The sequence below is a fragment of the Leguminivora glycinivorella genome, chromosome 9 (genome assembly GCF_023078275.1).
Source record: "Leguminivora glycinivorella isolate SPB_JAAS2020 chromosome 9, LegGlyc_1.1, whole genome shotgun sequence".
NCBI classification, from domain to species: domain Eukaryota; kingdom Metazoa; phylum Arthropoda; class Insecta; order Lepidoptera; family Tortricidae; genus Leguminivora; species Leguminivora glycinivorella.
Genome location: NC_062979.1, coordinates 11,502,487 through 11,518,828, shown reverse-complemented (window position 1 = coordinate 11,518,828; position 16,342 = coordinate 11,502,487). Strand labels below are relative to the sequence as shown.

The 16,342-nt window shown below is 40.1% G+C and overlaps 1 protein-coding gene across 1 annotated transcript in view; it reads left to right on the top strand.

Annotated features, from left to right (window-relative positions):
* The window catches only part of LOC125229845 (lysine-specific demethylase 3B-like), a gene marked incomplete at its 5' end in the record, with an annotated part of 40,356 nt that overhangs the window by 18,636 nt on the left and 5,378 nt on the right, over window positions 1-16,342 (top strand). The window contains 3 exons of the mRNA XM_048134786.1: window positions 12,028-12,217; window positions 12,374-14,494; window positions 14,579-14,726. Coding sequence (XP_047990743.1) covers window positions 12,028-12,217; window positions 12,374-14,494; window positions 14,579-14,726 — 2,459 coding nt within the window. The remainder of the gene's footprint in view (window positions 1-12,027; window positions 12,218-12,373; window positions 14,495-14,578; window positions 14,727-16,342) is intronic.

Sequence of the window (16,342 nt, the reverse complement as noted above, 5' to 3'; positions counted from 1 at the left end):
TTTTTAAATGCCCACATAAAGCTGCATACGGACTGAGCGTACATGTGTACACGTAGCCGCAACTGGATATTAGTTATTTATGTGACATTTGCATAATGGTAGGCATTAAAACATGAGTGTTGTTTTTGTTGTGTTAATAAGATAACATGAGTGTTTTAATGCCTAATTATGTATAGTCGCATACATAACTTTATCTACATCCATGTATGTATGAGCGCGGGTTTATCGTCCTATAGAAAATTTGAATTTCGCGCGTTTTTATACTCTCATAATTTGCTTGACCGTCTACCTACCCAAATTCATTCAGGCAGGTTAGGTACTGCACTTACATTTACATACTCACATGAAATTCGACACGCGTATTGAGAATCTGTTATAGACCGACATGCTGGAAAACTGAGCAATTCTGACAATAATAATTAAATAACCTTTTTTGCGTCGATAAATATATATAATTTAATATATGATAGGAAACTTGAACTAACTTGCGATATTGTCACGTCTGCTTTTGTTGTATTTTTTAGTCTTTGGTTTCAACGAAACATGGCCGCCGCAACATGGCGCTTCGGCATGAGTTTATATTGATACATTTTTTAAAAAGTAAGCGTGTTTAAACAAAAATACAGTAAACCTACGTATGAAAAGTCACTCCTTGGCTTTTGTTAGATTTTCCTGAGCAGTTTGTACAGTACCTCACTACACATGACGGCATTATTTAGACGAAATATTTTTGATTGTGATACGTCAATCTACCACAGCCGTTCGGCACAGACTAAGCGCGTTTGTGCTGATCGGCTCTAAGTGTTGTTACACAAAATCAAGTTGAGGTGCCCTCTCTAGTTAACATAATTACTCAAAGATTATTTATAGCGAAAAACTACACAATGTATGAACTATTCAATATTACTTGCGTTAGTTAGTTGTAAATCACGTTAATCGTATGACTGGTAAATTACTAGGAAAACTCCTCATTTCTTGTTTATACCAATAAAATAAATCGTAGCACCTTTTTCAGTCCATTCATAATGCATCAGTATTGCAAGTACGGGTAAATCCAAACACACTGACGCTACCATTAATGTAGAATGATTCAATACACGACAGTACCTATAAAATACCATTGAAGTACCTAGTATACTATATTTTTTATGTAATTTGAACCAATATCTATCGTTCTGGGGCTCCACAAGGTTTTCATCGATTTTTGACAAGTTGTGAGTTAAAATTCCTAAATTTGCACTACAGATAAAATTAGACAAACGGCCATGGGTTCTTCAATCTTTTAACTCTATTCATAAAAGCGATGTTTAGAAAAATGAATGCTTATTTTTTATGTTTTTTTTATACATGGTCTAATAAAACGCTTTTTCTAAATTAGTATTTAGTGGAAGGACTTTCATACATGAAATTGACTTTTCATACATGATACCTTTCACTTTCCTAAAAATTCAAGAGAGATTTTAATTTTAGGCTAATTAAAACCAAAGTTATGACACTTATGACCGAAAAACCAGTTTTTTGGCCTAAAATTGGTCAACTTTGATGCCAAATGTTACAGAAATAAAGAGCTGTGAAGTAATTATGAGATACTATTTTGCTTAAAGACGATGCTGTTAATAGAAACTACCATAATATAATTGGATGCAAATCGAAGGTCATTCGCGCAGGCACGCTCGCCCCTTAGCTTTTTCAAATATGTTCTGAAATTCCAATCATTCAAGGATTAATGGATAACAGGAACTTAAATGATGTTCTCTGTCTGTGTCCTAACCGAATTCTCTATTAAAATTGTTTCACAGGTATTGTGCATGAGATTGTTTAGATAACGAAAGGTTCTTTTTTTGAAGGAATAATATTTTTGCTATCATTTGTATATGGGTAGCTTTTTGATTTGTGTATTGCTTAATTTCGGTTGCTCCATTTCTGCTGGATCCCGTTCCCTTGAATTTAGGCCTTATTAAATCAAATAAAAAAAAGATATAGCACTTATCTTAGAATTATCGTTACTTTTTCGGGTCATTAATAAGCAGTTTGATTTGCCTTTTGTTAGTCTAATTAACACTCAACGAGCGGTTTAATTTCTCGGGAAAGTTCTGTAAATGCATTAATTAAAATCCCTTTTGACTGCATGCCCAGTGAACACTGAACGGATTTGTGGATATGCGTCCATTTTAAATGTCCGGCTCATATTTGTCTGAATGGAATCGGTCCTATTAAAAGTTCCTACGTTTTACAGCGCTCCGCTCAGCACACGCCCCCGGGCCGGTTTCCAAATACCTACTGCTCGTTTTATTGACGAGGGATTTCATATTCCAATTTTTTCTTTTATTTTATTTACATATGTAGGTACTTTATTCGCGCTACGATTTTTAAAAGGAGGGAAATGGACGTGGTTTAAATACATCATGACATGATAAATGAATTCCCGAATTTCGGCGCCATTGCAAATGCCATGCACGTTCAATTGCGTAATATCCAAGGTTTTTTCAACGAATAAACTTTAACGTAATATAATCCACATATATATAAATACTTAGTTATTTTGTAATATTAAGAACGAAATTTGAGAATCTGAATAACAATGAAATAATCTATGTCGGACCGTTTTGTTTTTTTGGTTAATTGTTACCAATTTTGAGTATCAGACCTTTTTTTGCGCCACAATGAAAAAGGCGTTTTTGGAAATTTTTGATTGGCTCTAGTCTTTAAAAAGCAGAATATCAAAAAAAGTCCGACACAGATAAAAATAATAACAATCTGTGTTGAAAAAATCATTGCTCTATCTTCAAAAACCAGGGAGGAAATAGTCGAGAGCGTTTGTATGGAGAATTGACCCCTACCGTATCGTCTTAATATATTATAATAATAAATTATTGTATGATTATTTTTATATTTTATAATGATTCGCGTCGGAGAAATGCCATTCGGCTACGGGGCCTGGGGGCCGATTTTTGAGTCTCACTGTCACTAAAATACCGGTTGAAAACGGTGAATTGCCTACTATTTTCTGTGACAATTTTCTGAATTCGAACGCCGTGAGATTCTAAAATCGGCCCCCTGGAGGGCGATTTTTGAATCTCGCATACGGGATTTTGTCACTAAAATACCGGTTGAAAACGGTGACTTGCTTATTATTTTCAGTGACAATTTTCTGAATTTGAACGCGTGAGACTAACGCCGTGTCTTGCGTGGGCGACGTCGCGCGACCGTCGCGCGACCGTCGCCGTCGCGTCTCATACTTCTATATCGATAAGGTTTGATTTCGTATGCGTCGCATCGCCGTCGCGCGACCATCGCGCGACCGTCGCCCACGCAAGCCACGGCGTCAAAAATCGGCCCGCAGATGTGTGTTGGTGTAAAATTACGTTTCTTTTCTATCATAATGGCTAGACGTTCTTGTGACTTCTTCCTTCCCATATAAATTCAATTATGATTCCCATATTAATGGCGCAATCTTACCAGTCTCGATAGTCTCGATACTATTGTCTTCACGAGCTTGTGGGAAATCATACCGGGAAGTAGCCCGCAAATCAATTGATGACAGACTCATTTAAACATATTTTAAGCGGGTTACTCACGTATTAAGTCGATATAACGCTGTCGATGTAACATTTCGAGCGTTATATCGACTTAATACGTGAGTAACCCGCTTAATTTTTTTTTTAATATGCATGAGTCTCATGGGAGTTTTATAGATGACAGACTCGTTTTAAACAGAAACATTATTAAAAGTTAGTAATATTACTGTGTGATTTTCGAGTTCGTTTGATATCTGTAGGTTATGTGCACTTTTATTGGTCTGTAATTCAGTAATTATTAACGTTGTCGCTTGAATTTCATAATATACTTGGCTCTGCGATATCAATCGCAGCAAATGGATATGTTCACGTTTTCTTCTAGTTCTTAATATGCGGCATTTTTGATAAAATAACATTTGGATACAACAGGTTATAAAAATATACATAAATTAACTTTTTAACAAAAAATAAAACCGCCTTCAAAAATAAGCGCGTTACAAAACACGGAGAAACTAAAAAGCAAAAAATAATAAACCTTTGAATTCAGATTTCTTATCGTATTGCAATAATCTAAACATCCAAATTATAAACAAATCAATTATTTTTGTGGTCGGTACCAGACCTGTTCGTCGCCTTGCTATTGCCTGTTTGCCCCACCCGACCATACACAGGCTGGTACCGACTCCAAAAATAATTGATTTGTTTATAATTTGGATGTTTAGATTATTGCAATACGATAAGAAATCTGAATTCAAAGGTTTATTATTTTTTGCTTTTTAGTTTCTCCGTGTTTTGTAACGCGCTTATTTTTGAAGGCGGTTTTATTTTTTGTTAAAAAGTTAATTTATTTGTTGATTTTTAGTGGTTCCTAGTGATATTATATGTATCAGTCCGAATATATGTACAGTAGTGAAAGAATTATCCTTTAACTCCTAACCATTGAGGAGTTGACCTTCCATCATCAGCTCAGCCACATAAAATTACTACCGTCAGGCGTAAATACTGGTGTACCTTTGAAAAATACACTAAAAACATTACATGTGCCTATAACATTTGAAGAGTTCCCTCGATTTCTCCAAGATCCCATCATCAGACCCTGACTTGGTGCCAATGGGACCATCTCGGGGTTATACCCGTTCAATCAAAAAAAAAATTTTGAAAATCGGTCCACGTTTCTCGGAGATATCGAGTAACATACATACAAAAAAAAAATAAAAAAAAAAAACATTCAGTCGAATTGAGAACCTCCTCCTTTTTTGAAGTCGGTTAAAAATATAGTTGTGATATGGTATTTAGGTGAGTTACACACAGAAACCCAAATGTTGCAATATCGTTATATGTATATGAATTATAAAATTCAATGATTATAAATTAAAAAACAAAGAATTGCTTAAATACATATTTGCACTCGGTAATATGCCATATTATGAAGCGCCTGGTTTCATAATGTCCAGTCTTTACTCTCTACTTTAATTTGTACGTTATTTTATAATAGTATTTCCGTTACAATCACTCTTGACAAACTGATAACTCATTACAAAAAAATGAGGTTGACCTTGGTTGACCTTGAAATGCGAATCTGATATCGTTTGATATTCGCAACTATTGTAAGATAAAATATTATAGTATCTTATCCCTTTACTATCTGTATTGAGTACATAATTACATTAATTACACTTGCTATTTCGTCGGGGATAGTGCAATACCGCGTAACTAACAAAGTCAATAACTTCAATAAGTTCCAATTTCCTTGTAAATTGTTCTCGTGTTGAACTCTATGTGTTTTGTTAGATACGCGGTATTGCACTATCCCCGACGATATGTAATGGGTAGATATGATCATTGCATGTTGATTAATATCGACCTCGAAAGGATTTCGTACTTCCGGCGCTAATCTTCCGGCGAGACCAGTTTGTGGGCCACGAACGCAGCTGTACGGCCTACCCTTCCGAAACATCTGAACGCAGCCACAATTGCGAGGCGGTATTCATTCAGCGGCATCAGGACTGCGAACGCTCCACTCGGTTGGTGTTGGATATATCTGTGGTATCTGTATTGATATCCAATCACCTTCAGCTACTGGGCATGAGTATCTCTTTCCCTTTTTAAGGGAAATATGTAAATAAAAAAAAAGTGAATTGTAGGGTCTGTATTTTTCTCAAAAACACTGAACCTATCAAGTTCAAAACAATTTCTAGAAAGTCTTTATAAAACGTTTTTGTCATATTTTTTAAACTTATGGTTCAAAAGTTAGAGGGGGGAGCACTTTTTTTTCCTTTAGGAGCGATTATTTCCGAACATATAAATATTATCAAAAAACGATCTTAGTAAACCCTTATTCATTTTTAAATAATCCAACAATATATCACACGTTGGGGTTGGCCAATAAAAAAGGATCAACCCCACTTTACATGTAGGGGGTACCCTAATAAAACAATTTTTTCGTGAATATTGGACTTTTGACCTAGTGAATGTTCTAGATAAATACGTATCATGCACATAAATGAACGCCCACGATTCAATAATAAATATCTAAAAATCTTCATTACATAAATCAATGCCCTTACCGGGATACGGACCCAGGATCATAATTAAGTATGTATATACTTTTTATAGGCAGATCCACTACCGACTGACTACCTACCTACTTGTCAGACCTCTTGTGAGTTTTATCTTACACTGCTCCAATATATTCTGACAAAGAGAAATAATTAGTAGAGTGCTCACACCATACAGTTTTCGGACCCAATCCATTATTATTTCAGTGTAAAATGTCGACATGTGGCGTCGTGTAGCGATGTCATACTTCTACTGACAAATGAACAAACGACCTTGACCTATATTATCTTATCTTAAATTTCTCGGGAGCTTACGAATACACTTCAACCCATCGGGATCTTTTGTGCAATTACCCCCTACCCCTACGATCCTAAGATCCTTCAGCTATTCAGGAGCTTCTCGACCATCTCTATGTGTCTGATGATGAGGCTGAGATAGGTAGAGACTCTGAAGTCCTTTGGTACCAAGACTTTCAAGTAACCTGCTCCAAAGTTCTTCATTCTTTATCTGGCGAGGCCGTGACATTCACGTATGTCTGACGGTCTTTTCCTCTTCACGACACATACGACAATCAGTGTTGTCAGAGTGTCTCATCTTGGCCAAAATTCCTCACCCCCGTTATAATTTGGAGCTGCCTTTTGCTTAGTTTCCCTAGCTTCCTCTGCTCCATCCGGAGTCTACCCTCCACATAAAGAGCTACCAGGGCATCCCACTCTTTGGTGTTTGTTTAGCCTTTGTTTGGTCTTTCATAGACAATGATTCCTTTTGTAAGACCCACAAATGGATCCGGACCTATGAAATTGTCTTCAGCTGGCTCCAATAATTCGCTCCGGCCTTGGCAAATTCATCAGCATTTTCCTCAGGATCCATACCAGTTGCACCTTGTTTGGCCTTCCAAGCTTGTTAAGAGCTTGGATGTCGTTTAGTACCAGTCTAGAGTCAACTTTGGGCGCTGTAAAGGCTTTGAGTGCCGCTTGACTGTCGCTAATTATATGGATATTCTTCCCTTAGAAGCAATGACCTTGACCTAAATAGGTTTATTTCACATTCCTAATAACTTATCTCACAGTTTATAGACATATTATTATTATTACACAATGCTATTGTTATAATGGACATTAAATTCATGGAATTTCACAGTGAATCACTAAACTTGAAATAATTAGTAATCCTATTATTTTAACAGGCTACAGTAGTGGTCATTTCTCCATACAAACGAGCTCGACGGTTTCTCCAGTGGTTTGCAAAGCAGGAACTTTTTTTTTAACTCATTAATATTATCAATAATACCTGTGTGGGACTGTTTTGTTTTATTGATATTTTTTTCTTTTCTGCACATAAATATTTTGTATCTGTTTTGATACCGGAAAGAGATGCGTGATATTCCAAATATATTTCCAATTAGCCAAAAAATCAAAACAATGTTACACAGATAATTTTATTATATTTTAGATTGTTCATTTTCTCATCGCACTAATTTTACTAACCATTCTCTTTATATTTGACTTAAATTTCCAAATCGAAAGGGGCACTGTTTTGTTGAACTTTGTGAAGTAGCTTCAGTCAAATTATGTAATATCTTTGTTACACCTTTTTTAATAAATATAAGCTTCTATATAACTTTCTTACAAAGATGGACGTTAATTTGGTGTAAAACCACTTGCAAATATTAGTACAATTGCAGCAGGAAGCAAAAAAAGCTGCTTGAAAATTTTCATTTATTTGAAAACTTATATGCATGGCATAACCTACATTGTTTCATGTTCATTCAAACCTCATACAATAATAAAATAGCCACTATTCAAGAAATTTCGGATTATTTCTTCTTTCTTTAACGCGTAGAGTGAGTTATGTATTTGATAAAAATGACGTAGCGTTTCACATTATTTGTAAATGTTATTGCTTAATATCTGCACCTTACTAGCAATAAATAGGTGTATTTGATAAACTGTAATCATTCATGGCATTTCGTGTAGGTATGGCGAAAGTAAAGCGCCTCCAAGCGGTTACTTACTGGAACCAAAAAAAACATACAATTGACCTTGACATTTACGCGGTTTAAATTATTGAGTAAAGTTCTAAAACATTAAAATTTCATGGTGGCTCCGCACTGTCACTTAACAAGGTACTAGATATAAATGGATAGGAAATTAAATTATTTGACCGAACACAAATTTCATCTTGAGATTGCATTTTTCTACTTTTACTGACTTCCTTTATTGTTTTGTTTCTTTGTCTCGAATGATTTGAAGTCTGAATAGGCTACTTTCCTCTTAGTCAAATCAGCTTCTTTTTAAGAACTGTCAAAACGATTTTGAACGACTTGCTAAATATGGAACAAAGAGGATCGAGTATTATAGAGAGTTACTGTCAAAGTAAAATGTGTAATCATAGTGCATAGACTGCCATCTCTCGACACAAGCTTAAAACTTTTGAATCTCAGTCTTGACAATTTGGCCCATATTGTTAGCTTGATATGTGTTAAAATGTCAAATATTAATATTAGCGCCATCTAGCCAAGCGTTCGATTGGAGTCCCCACGCGGTTTTCATCGATTTTTGACAAGTTTTGAGTTGAAATTCCTAAATTTGCACTACAGATAGAGTTATTATAAGACAAACGGCCATGGGTTCTTCAATCTTTGATCTCCATTCGTAAGAGATATATTTAGAAAAAAATAGATGCTTATTTTTTTATAATTTTTTAAACATGGTCTAAAAAAACACTTTTCGAAATTTGATTTTAGTGAAGGGGCTTACATACATGAAATTGACATGTTTGGATTTACCTTTCATTTTCCTAAAAATTCAAGAGAGATTTTAATTTTAAACTGATTGAAACCAAAGTTATGACCAAAAAAACAGTTTTTTGGCCTAAAATTGGTCAACTTTGATGCCAAATATCACGGAAACAACGAGCTGTGAAGTGATTATGGGATACTATTTGATTTAAAGACGATGATGGCTTTAGAAACTACCATAATATCATTGGATTCAGGGTCCCCCCACATCTAGCGTCTCGCGAGCGTCGCGTCGGGCCAACTGTATGGAAAAAGACGCCGCGTCGACGCGGCGTCAGGTTTGACCATACAGTTGGCCCGACGCGACGCTCGCAAGACGCTAGATGTGGGGGGACCCTAAATATCGGCACTTAATACTAATTATACAAGTCAAAACACTGAAAACAAAAAATACCTGCAAAAAAATCGGGAGCAGCTCCTATATGCATATTTTCTGTTCTGGTATTGTTATTTGTATTCCATATCTGATTTGCTGGATAATATGAAAATAACTTTTCAAACAAACGTAATGTCTTCTCATAAACCGGTAATAGGTAACCTATTTTAGAAGTCAGTACTCGTAGTGTTGTATTGTATCATTGCCTGAAGATACTTATTCAAATGTATATCAACTATATCATATTATAATGTGTAAATTCAATTTAACATGAGACATTTCTCAAAACCTAGACAATACACATTGCATTATTATTTAAACTTTCCTGTAAATACTCTTATCGAGATCAAGACTTTCAAAGCCAAACCGGTCAAACGTCTCTTTGTGGCGTTTTATTGTCATGGGTCTAATTCACTGGCCTTAATGCCCAGATTCAGATCATTTATTCATAAAAGTAAAATATTTATACGTCAATTTATAATACATAGTATAGTCATATACATGCAGATCATTGTTACTTAATTTGGTACATTATTCATAATAATCATAATAAAATTGTAACTTCAAATGATTTATTAGCAAACAGTAAAATTAAGTTAAGTTATTATTTTTACTACATTAGTGTTAATACATTTTACATTTTGTTGATACATCTTTCAATTAATTAGGTACTAAATTACATATTTGATGTGTTAGGGCCAATGGGTTTGTCCAACCCACCCAATAATGTGACCCAGTTGCCGGCTTATGGCATTGTTACAAAAAAAAATCTTTTTGTGAACGAGTTTTCAAGTGACGCTTTTACGACTGACTGAACCGGTTTACAATGCATAGTTGTAAAACTTTTATAATAACGATGGTGATTACTGAAAGATGAGAGTTTATGATGTGCCACATGGTAATATTTGGCAATCTGATTTCGTGGTCCATTTTTGCTGCCCGTGAACTGTTTACCGGATTAAGAATAATTAGTATTAGTATCCGACAAATGTTGAAACCTGTGACTCGGGCAGGGCTGGAGTCTTCAATGAATTAGGTATCGTGACGATCCGGGGTTCCGCTTTCCGCACAACGGACCGTGAATTTAATTTGTGTAGAGTGCGGTAGATCCGGACATTCTTGGTATTTTCTTGTTGTCGTGAAGTTTAACGATAGTTGGGATTGCTCGTTCAATTGAATGCTCCCCTATGATGGTTTCTATTAGGATACCGTACTAAAAAGGTATTTTGATACAGAGCAGATCTATGTGACTTAAAATGTTTATGATTTTTTAAAATAATTTAACCTAACCAAAACAAGGTTAGGTAGTGGCCAATAGTGTCAAAATAAACGCCTACGCGCGAAGCGAATTGACGTCATTCATGCGAGTTTATCTTATTTATCACCATGATCATTTCTCACGGCACGGAGAGTTTGAAAGTCGCTTTAATCGTTGAGTAAACAAGTCGTGTGTAAACGTTTTAAGCTATTTATGGCGCCCGGTAGGTGGTTCAAAAAGGTAATAGATGCCGTCCGGATTTGTCTATGGTGTAGCTAATCTATATTGAATCTATACGTCAGACGATTGTCAAAAAGTAATGGGTGCTTATCGTTATCTACTATGCTAAAAGATTATTGTAAAAACGTTTCAATTAACCATTATTATCTACGAATGAGAAAGTATTTAATTTATATCACGTTTGCACGAATGTATTTACGTGATTTTAACAAAAATAACAATTTTGCCATTACGATATCCATTAACAAAAGTGAAAAGTGAGTGCATCGTTAGATAAGCTTACGTGATTGTGGCTACGTCGCTAATTGGTAAATGAATAACGGAAATGCTATTTTTACCGAGTATCGTGCAATCATTACCGGCCATAATCGTTATGGTAATGGCGCAAGGTTCGCGCGGTTTAATGACTTGAATGCAATTTGTGTAGTAGGTAAGTAGTAATACAAACAGACGGATATGGACAATAATATCGACTTTACTACTTTGAATTTTATATGTGGAAATTCTGACGAAGTGAGGACTATACTGTGGCGTTTTAATTATTATGTTTGCTGATAAAGAGGAAAGATATGTATCTGTTGTTATAGGATAATATAGGATAATTACTAGGTATAAAGTCGTTACGATCATGATTATACTGATTCCTATTAGCGATTCTTATAAAGTAGGCCTAATACCATGTAGCATCTGGTTGGAAGAACTATTTCTTCCTTTGTAAAGCATGCACATAAACGTCATCTTTGTCCTGTATACAGTAAATACGAGTAAAAGTATTATTGGTCGCCTTAAAAACGGCTTCGTCATTTAAACCGATTTGACCTTGACCTAGTTACGCGGACCAGACGCTCGCGCCAAGTGGCTCGAGTCATTATCACCGCATAAGCTCATTGGAAACAATCATCACCAATCTATACATCATTCCTTTATATAATAACTAGTATCTAACGCATGTTCCGTATTGTTTCTTAAAAGGTCGATTGGAGGGTAAACTGGTTTGGCTTATTTTCGTCGAAATATGTTCGAAGTCGTTGGAAGGTCAGGAATGCTGTTTAGCATTTCATATTTATTCATAATAATCAGCGCCTCGTGCAAGTTTAACAACCACATCGTGTAAACTATGACTTCATCGCAACCATATTGCCGTGTTTGACATGCCATTTATGTACTTAGCACGTTGGAAAACCTTACTCGTGTGTTTTATAGTACATACCTATTTAGTAATCTTTACCGTATAATACTTCTGTAGCGTGACTAAATGTCTTTTCTTTGGTTACAGAGAACGAAGGGATCAGGAACGAGAGCTGTTGGAAAAACAGCAGAAAGAAAAGGAGAGAGAACGGATAGAACGCGAGAGAGAAAGGGAAAAGCAAGAGAGAGAAGAGAAGGAAAGGAGAGATCAAGAGAATGCCGCCTCGAAACTAGTGTCGAGGCACTTCGAGGAATCTCTGAGGCTAGCCAATCAAAAGGTTTCTATCATTTTCATTAAGTAGTAGTTATCGCCGTCCTGTCGGCTTGAACATGGAGGTTCAAAGTTTCAAACGTCATTTCATACATTTCGGCTTTTACAATTTCATGCAAACGAAATTAGACATGGTATCGTAAAGATTTATCGTTGTTAACAGCGGGAGCGGAACATGTCGTGGTCGCTGCTGAACAGCCTGGGGCCGGCGCGCGGCGCGGGCGCCGAGCACGAGCGGCTGCGCGCGCCGCTGCCCGACCGCGCCTACTACTCGCCCCCCGGCCACCCGCCCGCGCCGCGCCAGCCCGCGCCCACGGACTACCATCCGCACGCGCGCCTCGCGCTCCCCTCCAAGCCGGAGAAACCCCCGCACCCCGCCCTGCCCAAGGGCGAGCCCAACTTCACCCCCTACAACTACCCCTCCTACCGCGCCTACGATAAACTCAAAGACCAGCACCTGCCGGCGCCGCCGCCGCTAGTGCCGGAAAAAAATTCTGTGATAGTGAAACACGACGCCAAACAAATCCACCTCGAACAGAAGCACCCGTACCCTAGCAAGCCCCGGAGCGAGCCGTCCCCGCACTACCTACCGTCGCGGCCGTACCGGACTGGCCTATCGCCGCATGCGCCCTCTCATCCGCATCCCGCGCTACAAACCTCCCCGCACGCGGCGTTACCCGCTCAGGACAAGAACAATCGCCGGCCGCTATATCAGCCGCCGCCGCAGCGATCACCCGCCGCTTACTACCAACAGGCACCCGCCAAGCCGAAAGTGTCCAGCCCCGCGCCGCCGCACATATACGGGAAACCGAGCAGCAACGCGCCTAGTCCGGCTCACTTCGCGGTCGCCGTGGAACCGGCGCTGCAACTAAGTAAAGCGGATCCTCCGCCGATTCCTTACCCCCCTCCGTCGGCGTACTCGCCGGCGCTGCGGACGCGGCCACCGCCGGCCGCGCACGCCCGGCCGCCGCGGCCGCCCAGCGACGCGTCGTCCTCGTCCCCGTGCCAAACGCAACCCCTCGATCTCGGCGTCTCGCGGACGGATGATTCCGACCGACTATCGCCAAGAAGACGGTGCCCCTTCGAACCCGCGGATTCGGAAGCGAAGCGGCGGCGGCTAGAGGAGCTACCGGCCCCGGAACCCCTAATAGCGAGCGCCGCGGCCAGCGCCGGGCGAACGCCGCACGGCTCCGAACCCGCACCTCAAGCGCCGGGCCCCCCGTGCGACGTCCGAGTACCTTCAGCCGACGGAAGCGTCGAGACGCCCGAAAAGGCCGCTGGCGCCTCGCCCGCACCCTCAGTCACCCCCTCGGCGAGCCCCGCGCCCGCCACGCCCGTCCCCCCGCAGGCCACGTCGCCCCCCGCGGCGCCCGCGCCCGCGCCCACGCCGCCCGCGCCGCCGGCCACGCCGCCGGTCACGCCGGTGGCGGACGTGGACACGCCGGCCAAGACCGCCTCGCCCAACCCCCGGGACGGCTCCGCGCCGGTGCGCCATCTGGGAAAGAAGGCCTGGCTCCAGAGGCACGAGACCGCGCCGATCGGCGAGGGCGACTGCTCCGGGGGAGGCGGCACCTGCATCACGCTGCCCATGGCCATCAACAGAGTGTCCGAGCAGGACGATTCTAGCTCAAATATCATCGTTCCCGTCGCCGCCAAGTCGATACAGAGGCAGACGGGGGCGCGGAAGAACTCTAAACCTAGGAAACCTAAAGAGATGAACGGCCGAGTCGAAGACGCCGAGCGCGACAGCTCGAGTTCGGAACGCGAGTCCACGTCCCCACCAAAGAGAAAACCGCCGAAAGCGAAAAGAAAAAAGGGCGCGGTGCCGCGAAAAGCCGGCGACGAGCCCAAAAAGAAGAAGGCTTCGGAGAGCGGCAGCGAAAGTGACAAGGAGAGCGACGATAAAGATTCTGATTCGGGAGCGAGCGGAAGCGGGAGCGGCAGCACCTCCAGCAAAAGAGGAGGCGGCGGGCGCGCGCGAGGCCGGAGGACGCGCGGCGGCGGCGGCGGCCGCGGCGGGCGGCGCAAGGACGAGCCGCCGCGTCGCACGCCGTCCACCGCGCGCGGCAAGCCCGGGCCCGAGACCTTCCTGCAGAACGGCTCGTGCTGCGAGGTGGCGCCGCGCCTCGCCAAGTGCCGCGAGTGCCGCTGGTCGCCCGCGCAGCGCGACAAGGATATGCCAAACATATTCTGTCGCTTTTACCATTTTAGAAGACTGAAGTATGCCAAGAACAGGCAACTAGCCATTGCCGGATTCTCAGATCCGTACAAAGATGCTGAAGAGGTAAATATCTGCTTTAAACATTGAAATCATTTTGATACTATAAGCTTTGCGTATCATATCTAAACATATTCTTTTTTGTTTTAGGAGGACAAGAAACTTTGGCTCTCATCTTCAGCGGGAGCGGCAGAATTAGACATAGAGATGAGTTGTTTCCTCCTGCGGGAAATTGGTGACCAGTTCTGTGAACTGCTACAACAGGAGAAGGAGGCGGAATTACACCACCAGAATGATGGTAAGAATCATGTAGATTGCTACACTTATTTATACCGTTATCATTTAATTTTATTCTTGGAAACTCGTTTGGAGATAGTTTGGAGATATTCGTACATAACAGATTTCTTCTAAATATATTCGATGATGGTGGATACAAATAGATTGCTAGAATTTACGTAATTTCGCTCGAATTTGAAAACGGTTTACGCGTAACGTCAATTTGAATAACAAACGCTGATGACCAATTTTGATACTGTCATGTACATGACCCCGCTATATCCTTGTTTAGTAAACGAATTCTATTGTCGTCTAAAATAGTCCGGTATAGTGCAGGCGTTCGGTAGATGTAGGTCAAGTACTCGTAGCAGGTCCGCTTCGAGTACCGGATAGAGGCGATTAATTTATTAAGAGTTCGTGGTTAGTAGTCTGTTTACTTGATAAGATTACAGGGAACTAATGGAATTAACTTTATTATTAGTCCGAGTAACTGTTATCAAATATATTTGCTTAGCCGAAGAGAGCTTGAATAGTTACAGGGAAAAAGAGTGAGTTTTGTAAACAGACTTTATTTTAAATAAAAAATAAAAAAAGTGACAAAAATACATATGCAAATGCTTTCAGAAATTATCATTCTCGTAGAAACAACAACGGTTTTCCGGCGGCGTTTTAAATAACACCAATCCAGGCCGTTTCTGTAGTCCTTTGTTCAAAGAGTTTTTTTAAAACCATGCTTTTAAACAAAGCTGCCTACCTGCTAGGATTATCATTTTACTGGCAATTCTGTAGCGTAGTTTGACTTCGTAGTTCAATCGTCTGATTTTAAGTGTGTTCTTTTATTAGTCATGCTGAGAGTGCTGAAGACATTTAAGTTGCTCATAAAAAGGTTTATCGCCCTTTGTCCTACGCCACCGCCCTAACTATAAACAACGATGAATACGGTATTGGAGCACAGATAACTACGAGTAATTGCCGAACTATTTAGAAGCTAATGTATTTACTAAAATGTTCCTTTGCTAAGTACGAAAAAACATTAATGGATTATTAATAAGGAAGTTGATCGTAACAATGAATCCATTTGTAACTAATGTAGATACATAAGGAAATATTTACGTTTACCTGTTTTTATTTAGCACCCTTCAATGTTTTGTGAGCAAGACTTTAGGTATTAGTCACTATTATCAGCTACTAGCAAGGCAATAAATTCAATGAAAATATGTATAGAAATAACATTTCTGATTTGCAGTAATTGTTCTGTTGTTGATTGGGATAAGAAAATTCAACCCGAATGAAGCATTATTTGTACATAATAATGAGTAATGACTATAGAAGCGCTGGTGGCCTAGCGGTAAGAGCGTGCGACTTTCGATCCGGAAGTCGCGGGTTCTGTACCAATGAGTTTTTCGGAACTTATGCGAAATGTCATTTGATATTTGCCAGTCGCTTTTCGGTGAAGGAAAACATCGTGAGAAACCAAACTAATTCCAATCAGTTACCCTTCGGGTTGGAAGGTCAGGTGGCAATCGCTTTCGTTAGTGCCTACGCCAAATCTTGGGATTAGTTGTCAAAGCGGACCCCAGGCTCCCATGAGCCGTGGCAAACGCCGGGATAACGCAAGGAGGATGATGATGATGAATG